This window comes from Poecilia formosa, unplaced genomic scaffold (genome assembly GCF_000485575.1).
Source record: "Poecilia formosa unplaced genomic scaffold, Poecilia_formosa-5.1.2 Scaffold45, whole genome shotgun sequence".
NCBI lineage: Eukaryota > Metazoa > Chordata > Actinopteri > Cyprinodontiformes > Poeciliidae > Poecilia > Poecilia formosa.
This window is the reverse complement of record NW_006799984.1, coordinates 462,480-477,038: the sequence shown is the minus strand read 5'-3', so window position 1 is coordinate 477,038 and position 14,559 is coordinate 462,480. Positions and strand designations below refer to the sequence as shown.

General features: G+C 40.3%; 1 protein-coding gene across 1 annotated transcript in view; it reads right to left on the bottom strand.

The window, feature by feature from the left end:
• Positions 1 to 2,623: 2,623 nt before the first annotated feature.
• LOC103138025 (receptor-type tyrosine-protein phosphatase N2-like) overlaps positions 2,624 to 14,559 on the bottom strand; it is a 166,319-nt gene continuing 154,383 nt past the window's right edge. Inside the window, exons 15-19 of the mRNA XM_016671468.1 lie at positions 12,631 to 12,778; positions 11,445 to 11,518; positions 7,270 to 7,347; positions 3,467 to 3,586; positions 2,624 to 2,816 (exon numbers count right to left, since the gene is read on the bottom strand). Coding sequence (XP_016526954.1) covers positions 2,646 to 2,816; positions 3,467 to 3,586; positions 7,270 to 7,347; positions 11,445 to 11,518; positions 12,631 to 12,778 — 591 coding nt within the window. The 3' untranslated portion in view covers positions 2,624 to 2,645. The remainder of the gene's footprint in view (positions 2,817 to 3,466; positions 3,587 to 7,269; positions 7,348 to 11,444; positions 11,519 to 12,630; positions 12,779 to 14,559) is intronic.

Sequence of the window (14,559 nt, the reverse complement as noted above, 5' to 3'; positions counted from 1 at the left end):
AGCGTCCAGGTGAAGAGTTACGACTACATTCATTTTTTATTTCTTAAAGAAAAACTTTCAGAAACAAAACAGAACCATACCAAGTTTATTTCATTCAATGCAACTAGAGTAAAACATTTCTTAAATTACAAAACTATGTTAGAGGAGTCACTTTTTTAATGTCCAGTGCGCCACTGAACAATAATGTGCATCAATACTTTACATTGATAAAAGTTAATAAAAGTTCTCCTGTGTCAGCATTTAATATATGTGACTAAAATAAAAAAACTTTGAGCTGGCAGCAAATATTGTCCTTCTTTTCTCCCAGCCTGCAGCCGACAGAACAGAGAGAAGCCTCATCTTTGTGTTGGACGTATTCTCAGCTCAACGGGTCAGAAGTTTTCAGAAAAGACGAGCAGAAACTCACTGAGGGACGGATGGAGAGGGGAGGGAGAGGAAGACAAAGCAACCGCCAAAGAAAGGGATACATGGTGAGAGAGGAGCGAAGATCGGAGGCAGTCAAGCAAACCAGGAGCAAGCAAAAAGGGAAGAGGTCATTTCAGATCACCGAGCACACCGAGGATAGAGAGGAGGAGGAGGAGGAAGGCGGGGAGGGAGGAAGAGGAGCGGTGCTTGGTTGTAGAGTCACAGTCTCCAATGATCACTTTTGTGACTATGCAACTGGACTCATATTACTAGCTGCAACATCACAAAAATGACACTGGCAACCGCTAGTTAGCTGGTAAAACAGGAAGGGAGGAGCTGGAGAGGATTCTCAGTCAGTCCACTGTGAGTGCATGCTGGCCAAAGCGCACAGACAGGAAAACATCAGCCGTTATCTTCAACACATCAGAGCAGGGAAAAAAACAGGTCAGGTTTTTTTATTATTATTTTGAAATAACCGCAGTAATAAAAAAGAAAAATATCTCCCAGAACGCTTCCTTCATTGCGTCGTGACCCTGCTGCCCTGTGAGTAAAGGCAATATTTCCAAACTGATGGTGTGTGGCGACGCCCACCAGCCCCTTTAGAAACGCTGTGACTCTCGATATCCCACCTAATTGATGTGCAGCGACACCAGGTCAATATATGAAACAGGGCTGGGTCTAAATCCACAGTGAGTGAAAGGAAAGCTCACACCTAACAGGTAATACAGTACAACAGTTTAAAAAGAGGTCAAAGGTCAGCAGGAAGGAAGTCGCACCACAAATAAAAGATCACATGGCTGAATCACCTCAATACATCCAGAAGGAAACATGGATGTCTGAGGACATGAAGATATTTGTCTCTTTGCATCACAGGATTATGAATATGGTGCAAACAAACATTAAAATACTCATTTTTATGGATTAAGATGGAAAAAAATAAAATTTTTCTCTTTTGGATTTTTAAAACTTTTAGTTTTTCCAACTCATTTCATAAAGTCAGTGGTAAAAGTTGCATTCATCAAAAACAGGACGGAGGCCAGAGAGCTGGTGAGTTAGTAAGACACCTGAGTCCCATGCAGAGTGTTGGAAGAGGAGTGAAAAATATTAAAACAAACTTTTATTCATATTTTTAAGCATGCACCATGTTCCTGAAATCTGTTCACAATTTTTTCTAGAAGTCAATTTGTGTAAAGCAATTATCTCAAAGGTTTGGGGGATATTTGTTGACTTATTTCCAATTTCCTGTTAACTGAAGGAGAATCCTGTTGATGAATGGTAGCTGTGTCTGCTGAGTGACTTCACCTCGCTCATCACACAACCCCAAATTCAAAACAAATATGTTTAAGAATAAAGGTGCAATAACCAGGTTAAATAACTGCATATCTTTAAAAGCGGTCATTTTTCTTTTAACCTCCTTTTGATTCTTTTTCAACATTTTGTCTTCTGAAGATCAAACTGGCCATCACTTACAGTGGGTCTCTGGTATTACAGGCAGTCAGACCACACATACATGCAAAAAGCTAAAATCAATAAATGCATGAGAGCCATTCTAAAAACATTAATAAACGTCTTAACAGTGTAGACACTAAATAAAAGCTTCATATGCATTAATAGTGGAAACCATTTTAACAGGACAACCAAATATTTTAGACACGCTGTAGGAAATGTGTGATATCAAATGAAATATGCCAAGTTGTAAGTTCATATCACTCGGACGCTAATTCCTGAAGTTAAAATCAGTTTATTTTCGATGTGTGAAAACTGTAAACTCTAGTTGGCACCAAAGATGCAATTTGAAAAAGTTTGTTCTGCAATTTAACTTTGTTTTAATTAGAATTTCCTTTGCACAATCAAAGCAAAGTAAAATAAAAAAAAGAGTAAATGAGGACTTCAATTAAAAAGGATTTATTAGACTTATTAGGAATTAAAGTGCAACTTGCAAAAGCTCAAAGCTTCTCAATCCACATTAAAAGGGAAGCGTAAGCACTTCAAATACAATTCAGCCTGAAAGTGTTTATCAGTAGGTAAGCAGAGATAAACATGAAATTGCTTGCTGGTGCCACAGACTCAGGTTGTAATCCAGCATTGTGTGCACTGATGGAAAACATCTAGTTCTTGAGGATGAAAGAGTAATTGCAGCATCAAATGTTCACTCCAAACCCATTTGGTTCCTTCAGCCACTCGCTTATTTAGAGACATTTAGAGAAACAAACATGACTGCGTGTGTGTGGGCTGAAGTGCTACCTGCGGAAGTCGAGGAGGGTCCGGCTGGTCTCCGGGACGTTCTGGTTGAGCCAGGTCAGGAAGTGGAACTGAGTGACGGTGCGCGTCTCGTTGGTCTGCATGTTCTTCAGGTAGAAGCTCCGGACCAGAAAATCATCGCACCAGATGTGTTCAGACACGAGGTTCACCTGTCAGGGAAACGACCAGACAAGCTGTATTAAAAAGAGCCTGCTATGACGGAACAAGACAAACAGCACAGTCAGAAGGAGTGTAGTCTTTGATGAATCTTCCTGTTGAGCGCAGAGTCCCAGAACAGAGGCACTGAGCTCCTTATTGCATACAAAGGAGAGTGGAAAATCATCGAGGCTTTTAAACACATTTGAAACGGATGTTGCCAACATCACCTGGTCTTTATTTGCATTTGGGGAGAAAAGCAGGAAGTCCTGCAGCAAAAACTCCTTCACCTGCATCGTCTCATGCTGCTGCTAGCTTGATGTTGCAGAATGAAATGATGATCTTATCTGATCTTATCAGGTATAGGAATGCTGATAATGTTCCCTCCACCACAGCAAAGCTAAAACTGGTGATTAGAGGCTGGAAATCTTCCATACATACTGCATATAACATAACTGCATATGCAACTAAATGCAAACTCAAGCTCTGGGGAAGAAGCATCAAACGAAAAGACAGTCAAATAAAGGTCACTAAAATGGTTCTGTTTCATCTGGAAAGCTTTGGATTTGGACGTCATTAATGATTTAAATGATTCATTTTAGATTATTTTCAAGCATAACTTACAGGTAAGAGCTGAAACATTTCAAAGTAGAGCGACCTTTACCTCGTAGATGTGGTACAAGTTGGATCCTTCGTCGGGCCAGTAGTGGTAGCACTGCTTCACTCCGTTCTCCACCAGAGGAGTCAGCATGACGATGACCACACAGCCGTTCTCCCACACCATCTGCAAAGAAAACACTTTAATAAAACGCCTTAAACACATTACCCTTCAGATTCAGCTTTGGACAGGACTCTGTTTGATAAACACTCAATTTTTTCTCAAATCTAAATTTCTCAATGTTCCTTAGATGGCTAGCATTTAGCTTAGGGATGCACGATACCGATATCTGAGATTTAGTATCAGCCGATACCGATTTGATACAGAAAAACTGCTGACTTGATTTTTTTAAATCACAGACATAAATGTACTGAAATACAAATTTATTTGATAACTCCACAACAGTACTACACACTTAAATACACCAACAGCTTTACAAGTTTGGCCAGTTTCACATGTAGAACCAACACAACTAGGGCTGCGTTGATAATTCGACCAGCTGATACTGTTACCACCTCAGTCCCTTTCTTATTATATTTAACAACATTTCAGACAAAAAAAATCACTGTCATCCAAAATTTGAATTGAAAGATAAAAATCGGCGATTGTCCAGAAAACTGCAATCGGTGCACGCCTAAACACAACCTTCATTTGTTCAGTCAGTGCAGTTAGGAGCATAACAGCCAATGTAAAACTAATAATAAAGAAACTGAAAAGAAAATCAGTCAAACCTGTGAAAAGTAAACGGCAATAAACCTTCTTTCAAATGGTTCAGAAAGAGGAATTAGGAATTATACATATAATGTAAAATAAATACTCGCTCTGAGCACAAAGCATAGAAATAGACTGGATAGATCTGCCCTGATGGATTGCACACATTGTCACTTATCCATGATCTAGAATTTTTTTAAATATTGGGATCGATACAGATATTAATATCACATTGGTACATCGAGTTATTCGTGTGAAGTGGCAGAGAGCTTCATGTGGAAGATGAACAACGCCTTTCGAAGTCTGCCAACTGGGACACGGATCTCCACTCACCCACTCAGTTGCGTGTTAGCCTACATTTATTCAGATTGCTATTATTTTGTAAGGACAGAAGAGTCTATTACGTGGGAAGAAGAACGCTCACGCTCTCAGACTTTGGTTAGAAATCGAGCGCTATGAAAAGTAATTACTGTTGCTCTAAAGGCCGCTCTGTCCCCCGACTGGATCATTCGACAGCGAAGCGTTGCCTCCCGCTCGTATTTTTCCTGATGGCGGCCATATTCTCACAGCTGGGCGGGCCGCGCCGCTCAGGAGATCCATTCCTCTCCGATCAGAGATAACAGCCATCCGTTAATGGGAGCTATAAAACAATAGCGCTCTCACATGACTGTGTTAGGCGGCTGCACACGCACTTCATTGGATGGTGATTTAACTGATGTTAATTGTTGTCGGTTCTGAGTTACAGCCCCCCTCCCCGCCCCTCCCTCTCTGCTCCCTTCTGCTTTACTGATTAGCCTCGCGGACCCAAAGCCGTGACGTTGCACTTTCTTGAGAAATGGTGTTAATTTGTTTTAGCTGACAGGGTGAGAACTCTCTTGGAGCCGCGCGGACGAGCTCCCTTTATCAAAACCTGAGCTTTGTGAAATACACATTTTATTCAAACCCATATTTTCCGGTGAAAAGTTGGCTGCACCATGAGCGCTTCACGTTGAATTGTTTAAGTCTGGCAGGTTGATCTGCAGCATGATGGATGTGTTGTAATAACATTGGCCAGTTTTGAAGCGTAGAGGTCTGATGAAACCGTAAATGAGGTCAACCGATGAGCAGCAGTGTAAAACCAACAGCAGCTCCAGATGTTTATGCACAGCTGAAGCTTTATTTTCTCACTTGATTTGTAGCTTTATGTATATTTTTGCACCTTTTTTAAATGACTCTAAATTTTTATCTTCACCAAATGAAATCACCGTTTCTCAGTGTTTTGGTATTTCTGTTAGTTTATTCTTTCTTTGCCAGTAACAGATTCTCTCGCTCAGCATCATAAATAACAGCATCCTGTGTTTAACGGTTGTGGTTTCAGATTTAAAATCAGTTCACCTTCACCATTCAGTAAACCTAAAATATGTCAAATGCATATTTTTACATATTCCAGAGCTAAAGTTGAACTTTTTTCTCTATGGTCTGAAGGCATAAATCTTTGTGCTCTATGTGTTTTCTGGTGGGATTTTGTGAACTAGCCTTCATCTTTTCTTTAAATAAGAGCCTTTCTGTCAGTGAAAATGAACAAAAATGTCTTTGTACTACTAAAGCTTATAATAATGCTCCATTTTCACTAGCAGTTAATTTTAGAGGCAGGCAGCATTTCTACTCAGGTCAGCTGAAACCAAAATTTATGGAAACTAATACTAAATGTATTTCTGGTTTTGCAAGATTATTAGCAGGATATTATTTTAAATACAAATCAAGCACAGATTTTTCAACTTCTTTTTGTCAGTTTTGCTCCCATTGCTCGCACAGTGACCGCTGGAGACGGCCACTAAAAATATTTCAGCTCTAACAACTGAGGTAGCTGAGATTTTCTGTTGTATGAGTGAAAAAGCGCAGCATGGTTTATCCTAATATAGTAGATCAACTTTTACTGTCTAGTGAATTAAAGCAAATTCACTGAGCCCAACTGAAATCTAAAATTATTGAGAAATTAGACCAAAAGCTAAAACTGCATCAGACACAGTGAACTGTAATTATTTATATAGTTAAATTTAATTTGAACTGACCTGAACCTGACTCTTAATCACTGAAAAGAATGACTGGATCTGAGTTTTATTTGGCTTGAAAAGAATGACTGAATCTTTGGAATCGGCTGAATGCGAACTGAATATTTTTGAAATCAGTTGTTTTGAACCAGAACCTACTTTAACTAGTTTGAGGTGAAAAGAATTAGAATTAATTTATTTGTAACAATTTGGCTTCAACTGTGAATATTCAAGTGAATTTGAGTGAATTTTCTGGAATTAAATCCCATTTTATTTGTCCTAAAATAACAGCTAATTTGATTGTACGCATTTTGAAAAATGTCAAACTGAATTCATTTAGGATGAGTTAGATTGAACTAAATTAAGTGAGACTGGAGGTGGAAATGGGTTATAATTGTTTTGAAATCATTACAAATAATTGAATTAAATTCAGTAAAATTTATGTGAAACAGATGGGAATTAAACAAATTTAAACTACTTACGCTAAGAAGACTTACTCATTCATGTAAGTCGTTTGTTTTTCTGTGCTTTGACAGAACCTTTTAATTTCAGATTGAATGAAAAAAATAGTTTTCATCTTTTGTTTTGAGGATTTAAATCCAGAACTGTTCAGCGAACGTGCTCCACCTTGAAGTACTTTTATTTTCTTCCTGCTCCTCGTTCACGGTTACCTGCACAACTCCGAACCTAACAGAGACTTTACTTGTTTGACAAGGCGACCTTTCCTCCCGGCACAAACACCCACCACCCCAACACCGGCTAAAATAACTTATCGATCCTCTGCTCTCCAATTCAAACCCAATCCAACATTGGACACAGCGGGAAAAGGGTTTGCCACCTCCTACGTTAACAACGTATGGCACTGTCGACTGCTGCACACGTCTGTGGTGGAGGCGCTGAGCCTTATGTGGAAGGAGAGATTAATAATGACATCCACAAAACAAGACGGCCTCCTGTGTGAGTTGCTGCTCTAATAAAAAATCGGCTAGCTCTTGTTTAAGGGGGTGTATTGATTTTCGTTGTAATGGTGTATATGTGTTGTGCACGCAGATTTTCTTGTGTCTTTACCTGCCAGAAATCAGCCACAGTGGAGGGCAGGGGACCTTGAGTGGCGATGTAAGCCGGGTTCCTGGGATCATGATCCATCTGGAGGGAGAGAGGAAGTGGAGGATTAACAGATTGTTTGCTTTGTTCTCTTCATTCCTTAATTTCATGTAATTTTTTTATGTTCATATATTACATCTTGAACTTGTTTTTAAAGTTTTTCTTGCTACAACCACAAACTTTACTAGAATCTGAAGGAGCAGACCAACAGAAAGTGGTGAAAAGTGGCAACGTGAAAGTCTGGCGTACATTTTATTTACTTCACTACTCCAAAAAAATATAACCTATGCATACAGTGGTTTGCAAAAGTATTAATATCTCTTGAACTGTTCCATATTCTGTCAGATATAATGCTGATATTCTCTTAACCGACCTCCGAGACGTCACAGAGCAGCTGGAGACTAGATCACACACAGGCGGACTCGGTTTTAGGGTTGGCAGCTTCTGAAGGCACTCAGAGGAAAGGGGGTTGAATATTTTGCACATCACACTTTTCAGTTTTTTATTTGTAAAAAAAAATATTTTGAGCCATGTATTATTTTCTTTCTACTTCACTAACAAGCCAGCATATGAAGTATTTTGGGCCTGACGGTGTTCAAGCTGCCTTATGGTTCATTATTACGTTCTACACGTTGTTACACAGAAAAGGAAAAAAAATCAAATAGAGCCATGAAAATGAAGCTGGAAAAAAAAAAGCTTCACTTTGATTTGCAACCTTTAACAACATTAGAGAGAAGTCGAGGGAACCGTTTCTAAAACTACCCATGTTAGGAATAAACCTAAGAATGGAGGTTTATAAGCCTGGATCCATTTTGGGTTGAAACATTTACCGTGTCAAACACCGTTTCTCCCCTCCTCGTTCTCCTGTTCACAGCTGGAAGCTTGGCGGAGAAGAGGTCGAACAGGAACTCAACTTCTTCTCAAACTTAATGAAAAGTGCAGAGGGATGGTGTAGGCGTCGTGAGCAGGAGACGGCAGACGGAGCGCGAGCAGAACCAGCGCAGGAAGTGAGTGACACCCCCGCTTATTAGGATGCAAATTGTACGGTAAATGTAATAATTGGCGGGACCAATTTAGCTGGAGGCAATTACAGAAGGAAGACGGATAATTTCTCGGGCTTTTCCGCACACCAAATTGTCTTTAATGGTCCTCGGTGGCTTTTGTGAATGCCAAACAATAATGAATGTCTAATGAACTTAAAAGGTAGTAAGACAGAGGCGGAAAAAAGAAAGAGAAAAGGGAAAAAGGTGACATGTTGCTGGGGCTCATTAAAACATCAGTTAGAAAAGCAGCATGGAAAGAAAAATGAAGGCAGAGGTCTGGAGGTTTACGTCTACATTATCCCGCAGTTACATCTAGTTTTGTTGATCTGGGGCTGTTCTGTTTGTGACAAGAAAAGGAAATTCTAATTCTTTTATAACTTGTCATGTTTCAGTTAAGAACTGCACCTTGCTGCGTCCATTCCTGAGCGAAGAGCCCCAAAAATCAGATCTAATGCAGAATCATTGGAAAAACATGTCTGGGAAGCTCACTTTGTTATTGTTTCGATATGTGACATTTACATATTCGGCTTATTTGTTAGTTTGTTCAGGTGCAGTTTTATTATCAAAATGTGAAACAACAATGCTAACGTTAGCTTCTGATTTTCCTTCTGGACCCACTTGGATCAGCTGCTAAACATTTAGACTCATCAGATCTGGATTTCCACACAGGTTTGGATCTCTGATGCCTTTATTCAGTTTGTAAAAGTGCAAAAAAAAAGTTTTAAAGATTTTTTGGCACCTCAGAAGTTCTAGAGACTAGAAAAGCAGTGAATTGACTTTGTGGGGTTTGCATTGGGAATGTAAAACAAAGTTATCAACAGGTTTTACAGAAAATGAAGTTCTTCTGCAAATAAGATTTTATCTCTTAAATATTGGAAAGTTAAATATTTTTCTAAATTAAATGTGTTTTTTCCAGTTTAATGCAAGTTTTAAAACTGCAACACAGCATGGACTCTCCAAATCATCTGGCTATGAACTTCTCCAGATGTGCTGCCCGGAGACTTTTTTGACAAATATTTCTCCTTAGGAAAAAAACTTTGATGCATGAAAAAGCTGGAGATAAAGAACGGGTAAAACTGACAGGAGAAGATGATGAAAACCAAGATCCTGGGATCAGGGAGACTTTGCAAACTCATCACCTGTCTTCATCTCCCGACATCCCTCTTTCTTCTTTTCCATCTCGGCGGAGACAAAAGTCTAAGTCGAAGAGTCTCCAGAATAAAACCCTGCCATTAATGCAGCTGGAAAAGGACAACTGTCTTTCTCACTACCTTTCAGACATGTTGCTTTAAACAAAAAGCAAACGTGTGGGACGTGACACATGTAATTATCCCTTCTGCTGGCTTTTTGTCTCTTCTTCACTAAGACAGAAAGAGTCAAATCCAGTGGCTGTTTCCATCACTCAGCCTCAACTCTGGGAGGAAGTTTGACAACGAGGGAGGCTGTTACTGCCGCCTGACACCTGAGGCTGTTTCCAAGGATGGGCGACAATTAAAGGACAAAACAGAACTTTTGCTGCGTCTTTTTCTACTTTCTCTGAAACTTGATTTGTTCTCAACGCATCTGTTTGCAAATCCCTTTAAGTTTCTTCTTTAAAAGACAAATACAGAGCTTCCTCTGGGTTGTTCATGTTTGACTGACTGTTGGAGGCTCTGCCAACCACCTGTAACTATTTTAAAATGATAAAATGTTAAAAAGTTTAAGGGGTGTGAGGACTAGTGCTAGTACATTTACCTCCTCAGAAATCTGCAGAAACGTGGCTTCTGACCAGGAAAGTCTTAGACACGGCCCTGCAATCCTTGATAAGCAGCTGTAATCACCTAAATTAAAACATCACCTCTAGGCATTTGTGTTATTTTCTGGAAAAAAGATTGATGGTTATATATTTATTTATACATATATGTACAATAAAAAAAATAGCACATTTTTTCAATTTTTAAGAGTATGAGTCAATGAATGAATGTCATCAGAACCAAGCGGTTTATCTGACATGACAGCAGGGAATCGAATTATATTTAGCTCCTCAGCCAATACATTTTTTAATAAACGAGTTTTATGGTTATTGACAGGCTGCTGGAAGAAGATCCCAAACACGGCTCCTCTTCCTTTGGTCGGAGTGTGGGCGAGCGAAGGATGGAGGAAATTCCTCAAATAAGCGCAGCATCCGCCATACGTTCACATCCAGCCTGCTGTATTAATAGAGCGTGTGGGAGGTGGGAGCGTACGCCTGACAGTGATCGTGTGTCAGTGTGGGTGTTTGCTCCTTCTTTCATGTCGTGTGTGTGTGTGTGTGTTTAATGCTCCATGCATGTGCACCCCGGCAGAGTTTGTGCTCCTCTTCGGGCTTCATGTGTTGGTTTCTGTGTCGGGTCTGTTGTTGCATTTTTGACGTTCGACTGAGTTGCTCTTTTGTTCTCAAATAGTTTTGATTTCTTTGGTTTCTCGCTGACACACACACACACACACGCACACACACGCACACACACACACATGCAGAGAGTGAGCCACTTTTTGGTGTGGCGCCCAGATTTCAAATGCATAGTGTTTCTGTTGCTTTTAATGGAATACCAGTGTATCTGCCTCGAGGGAAGCATAAACCTACTATTCCAACACTGGTTTCCAAATTGATTCCCTCACTTACTGAATTCACATGGCTTTTTTTTCTCCCCCCTCCCCCACCCGTTTCTGTCCTGCAGGCTGCTTTCCCTCCTTAAATCGGTACCGTGCCGAGAACGGGGCTCAGCACGCCGAGCACAGGCGCAACAGTAAACACAAAGCAGCGTTGAATTAGCATAACCCAAGGTCAGAAACAATCATTTCCCAAGATCCCGCAGATCAATTTGAGTTCCACCAAATGTAAAGCGAGTCCTGTGCATGTCCTTCCCCTGAATGATCACCCGCCCGGGGTGTCTGCTGTATGGAGATCGTTAATATTCATGGTGGAGAGAGCGGGCTCACTGCGAGTCTGCCACTGAAGTTAAGCAAGCGTTGCATCAAAATTTACATCGGGCAACGGTAGGCTGCTTGTGTTGCCGTGACGCCCCACGGGGGGCGGCAGTGTGAAATGCAGAGTTTAAAAGCAGAGGAGGTGCTTACTACTGGGCTGGCATTGATGTAGTCGGAGTTGCCTTGGCTGTTCTCCACCTTCAAGGTGATTCTGGAGTGATCATCTGGAACAGAAAAATAAAGGATTCAGCAATTTTTTTGTCTCACTCAAGCAAGTTTTAGAATGAAAACAGGATGTTTAGTTGGCATATCTGCTGACCGAACTTTTAAAACATAACTTGCATTTTTTCTTATAATGAATCAAGTTAATCTTCAGCTCACGACTGAACTGATGGAGCCGAATGGAAAAAAAATAAATAAATTGGAGATGCTCCTTGAAGTTTGATGGGTTAATCCCTAAATCTCTCCCTTCATCCAAAAAGATCTAACAAATTGTCACCACACTTCAAACTTTCTACAGTGAGGCTCTGAAACTGCGGGCGCACTGATGTGTCAAAGGTTTAATCAAAGGGATATCACACTGATCCCAAAGATTACAGAACTACAAGCAGAAATCCAAGGACGTTTTAGGGCTAAGATGGTGACTTGTGCATCCAGTGACTTGAAAAGCTCCTTTTTAGCTTCAAGCAGATGTGCTGCTCATCATCTTTGCTTCATTTTTTAATAAAATTTTCTTATTCAACAGAAGTCAAACCTCACCAGCTTAATTGGCAAAAACAGTTCAGTTTTTTTTCACACTCACAGAAGCTTAAGGTGCTTCAAATTGGAAGCGCAATTTATTCTCCACAAACCGCTTTCCCAGTTCACAATCTGGATTTCATTAAGCCTCGGCCCGCTGCAGACTGGGACAGCACTTTTCCCCTTTTTTCTAGATGGAGCCATTTCCACAAAGGCTTAGAAATTTTAAACATTGATGAGGCCTGTGCAGGAGAGCTTTAATAGAAAACTAATTTACAACCCTTCTGCTCGCTGCATCTGCTCCGACTTTCTGATTATAGAGAAAAGGCCTGGAAAACAAAGACAGAGTTTAACGCCTCCATGTCTGAATGACACCAGGAGGTGCAACACCCAAATTAGGTCGGCCTTGGTGGGTATTTTCTTAAAGATTTATTAAAAAAACAAGCTTCAGAAACGAGAGAACTATCGATCGAGACCACTTTAAAAGATTCTAACCTCTTCACTGTAAAGTTGGACAAAATAAGGGGGAGTTTAAGACTTTTGTACTGTAATTTATCAAAAAGAAAATAAAACAAGGACAGGTTGGAGCTGTACTTACATGCCACCACAGCAGTGGAGCGGTTCTTCTTTGCATTGCCGTTCTTCAGGCCGGTGGTGGTTGCGTTGGGCTCAGCCTGATAAGCACACAGAGCCTCCCATTCCTTCGCCAGGCGGTCTTTATTCTTCAGGTGATCCTCCATGTAAGACTGAAGGAGGAAGAAAGAAGACAAAGTGCAGAAAGTTAAAATATTCATGTGGGGAAGAAGGAGATTCAGTTCTGGGTACAAACATTAAACCAATTCCTTTAGGAACTTTCCATCATTTTCTACAGATCAATGAATTTTAGTCTGATTCTGTGACAGAACAACATACATTACATAACTGAACAGGAAGGAGAATGTCATCGTTTTGGATTGAGCCTCTTTAAATCTGAAACCCCTAAATTCAGAGATTCAGCTGTTCTCATTGCCATAAATGCACCATTGTTATCCATGAAGGGGTTAACAATGGATGGAGAGACTTACATCAAATCATACTCATGTGTTTGAGTGGCCCAGTCAAAGTTCAGATTCAAATACAACTAAAAATCAGATTTGATATTTACAGATTATCTCCATTTAATCTGACTGGGATTGAGTTACTGTACAAAGAAGAATGGAAAAAAAAAAAAAAACTTATGATATGTGGGTGTGCAAATCTGGCAAAAACTTCAAGGCTTTCGTTGTGGGAAAATGTGGTAAAACATTTAATAAACCATTATTATGCATATATGTCATAAAATCGCAGTAAAATACATACATCTGAGAATTATTTAAAAATTAAATCTAGTAGTTTATAATTTAAAAGTAAACTGGCAGAATGAGCAACAGCACTCTGGGTGTTTTATGAAAGAACCTTTCTAATGAGAATTTATGTTCCAGTTTTAGGTTCTTCACCAAACACAAGAAATCCAGAAAAATTGTGGCACTAAATAACCAAACAGTGGAGCTGAACTGAACCGTGTTTCTGAACCACATGAAGATTCTCTTCAGATGATCTTCTCTGAAGATTAAAAGAAAAACAAATCATTGAGACACCTCATTAGCCTCATATCTAAATGTCCACACGCATAATTTCTTCAGTTTATTAGATGCACCAATGTCATTTTAATCACTGCGCGCCTGTTTAATCTACTCCTGCTCCGAGTCATGATGGCCAGTTTCATCCTCGTTATTACCTACATTCAGCCGGTTTTCATAATTAAAGGCGGCAAGGTGACTTTGAACAATCGCCCTTAAATTAACTTGGCTCCAGACCAAAACAAGTGGAAAAGTCGTAGCTGGCCGTATCTGACGCAGCTTGTTTCTGAGTCGAGAATCGGCGGCGAGCGCACGCAAAATACAGGCCATCGTCTTTAATAGATGAGGGTCCGAAACGAGGTGGGGTGGTTCTGTAAATGGATCCGCCGATGATTTATGGTGACAATTACAAACGAGGGGCTTATCTTAATCAGAATTAGCTTCCCAAAAAAGGCCTAATGGCTCTGGGCTGAAATGAAAGAAAGTTTGTTCATAAAAGGGAAGCAGCAGCTGAGGAAGACGGAGGAAAACTGGCCTTTAGGTCTTTCTGTGTGCCCAGTTGGCGATGACATGCACAGTGTAACATTAGCCGTTCCTTCCTGCGGTCGCTTCCCCCCATTATACTTGCTAAAAGCAGCCATGATGTAACAGGAGGTCGGATGGTGCAAACCTCAACCTGCACTGTGCTTATTAATGGCAGGAGGTCCAAATAATGACAGAGAACAGGTCCACCCACAGAGAAGAAGAAAAACACAGAAATAAACAGGAAGCAGAAATCAAATGCAATCCACATGAAACAAACACACAGACATTTACATTAATCTATCAGAAGACACTTTCAAACACGCACTGTCCAAATTAGATGCCCCCAGCCGCCCTTTACCCCCTGCCCTCCTTCTCCCCCTCTAATGCCAGAGTAATAGGGTTTT